At 37.7% G+C, this 969-nt stretch overlaps 1 protein-coding gene across 1 annotated transcript in view; it reads left to right on the top strand.

Moving 5' to 3' along the window:
• LOC119588784 (TIMELESS-interacting protein-like) overlaps positions 1 to 969 on the top strand; it is a gene marked incomplete in the record, with an annotated part of 7,487 nt that overhangs the window by 4,506 nt on the left and 2,012 nt on the right. The window contains 1 exon segment of the mRNA XM_037937428.1: positions 28 to 258. Within this exon segment, the coding sequence (XP_037793356.1) occupies positions 28 to 258 (231 nt within the window).

Genomic DNA, 969 nt, shown 5'->3' with positions numbered 1-969 from the left:
GAATAAATCTTTCCTCTTCCTTTCCAGGTCCTCATCAAGAAGCTGAGACTGGACATGTTCACTGAAAGCGAATTAAACGGTGCCAACCCTGACGAGGACAATGTACGGAGAGGGATTCATGATGAGGAACCCGTCATTGAGGAGCCCCCTGTGGACATTTTCGATGAGCTTCTGGGCCAGAGTGGATTCCCTACTTCTCAGCCTGCTACCGTACCTGCTTTTACCTCTCTTCCTTCAGCTCCGACAGAGAGTACTTTTGTAAGCATTTGTGGGAGTTTTGGGTTTTAGTTTAGGGTGAATTGTTGCACTATTTTGCTTTCTATTGAAGAGGCTGTAGTGCAGACTCATTAAAGAAAGTGAATTGTCTTTTTTGGAAGTTGATATGTGAGTGGTATAAAGGGTTTGAATTCATGATAAATTTCTTTAATATTTATTGTTATTAGAGTAGGTAATGATTCAATTTCTAGGCCTAATTAGTGTTTGTAAAAGCAAATTCAAGATTTTTGTAATAACTAATGCTTATTTCCATCATTTTTGTATACTGCGGAATGCAAAGTAAGTAGTTTTATCGTAGTCTACTTCTTACAATTTTTGATGACATGAATACTAGCCCTTATGCTGTACCTACTGTCAGTTAATCATTTACTTTTCCTGCTTTCATTATAAGGGTTTGTGTGGGGTGAAATTCCTTCTAGGAAAGGCATGACATGTGCCCAAGTAGGTTTAGTTACCAGGAATGAATAGCCTATGACCCTGCATCTACCCTTCCCTGACTCTTACTATTTTTGTTCATGAATGTTACTGTTGAGCAAAATTAATTAAATCCCCATAAGAACCCGTCAGTTACTCTCATTCAGTGATTGTCTTTCATGACCCTGAGTGCTTTTGTATTTAGCAAGCTTTCATTCTTTGTTTTTATAGTACTTACTGATATATGTTTCATTCTCTGGTTTATGTTTTTGAGTGTAA

The sequence above is a fragment of the Penaeus monodon genome, chromosome 24 (genome assembly GCF_015228065.2).
Source record: "Penaeus monodon isolate SGIC_2016 chromosome 24, NSTDA_Pmon_1, whole genome shotgun sequence".
NCBI classification, from domain to species: domain Eukaryota; kingdom Metazoa; phylum Arthropoda; class Malacostraca; order Decapoda; family Penaeidae; genus Penaeus; species Penaeus monodon.
This window is presented reverse-complemented; position numbering and strand designations above follow the sequence as displayed.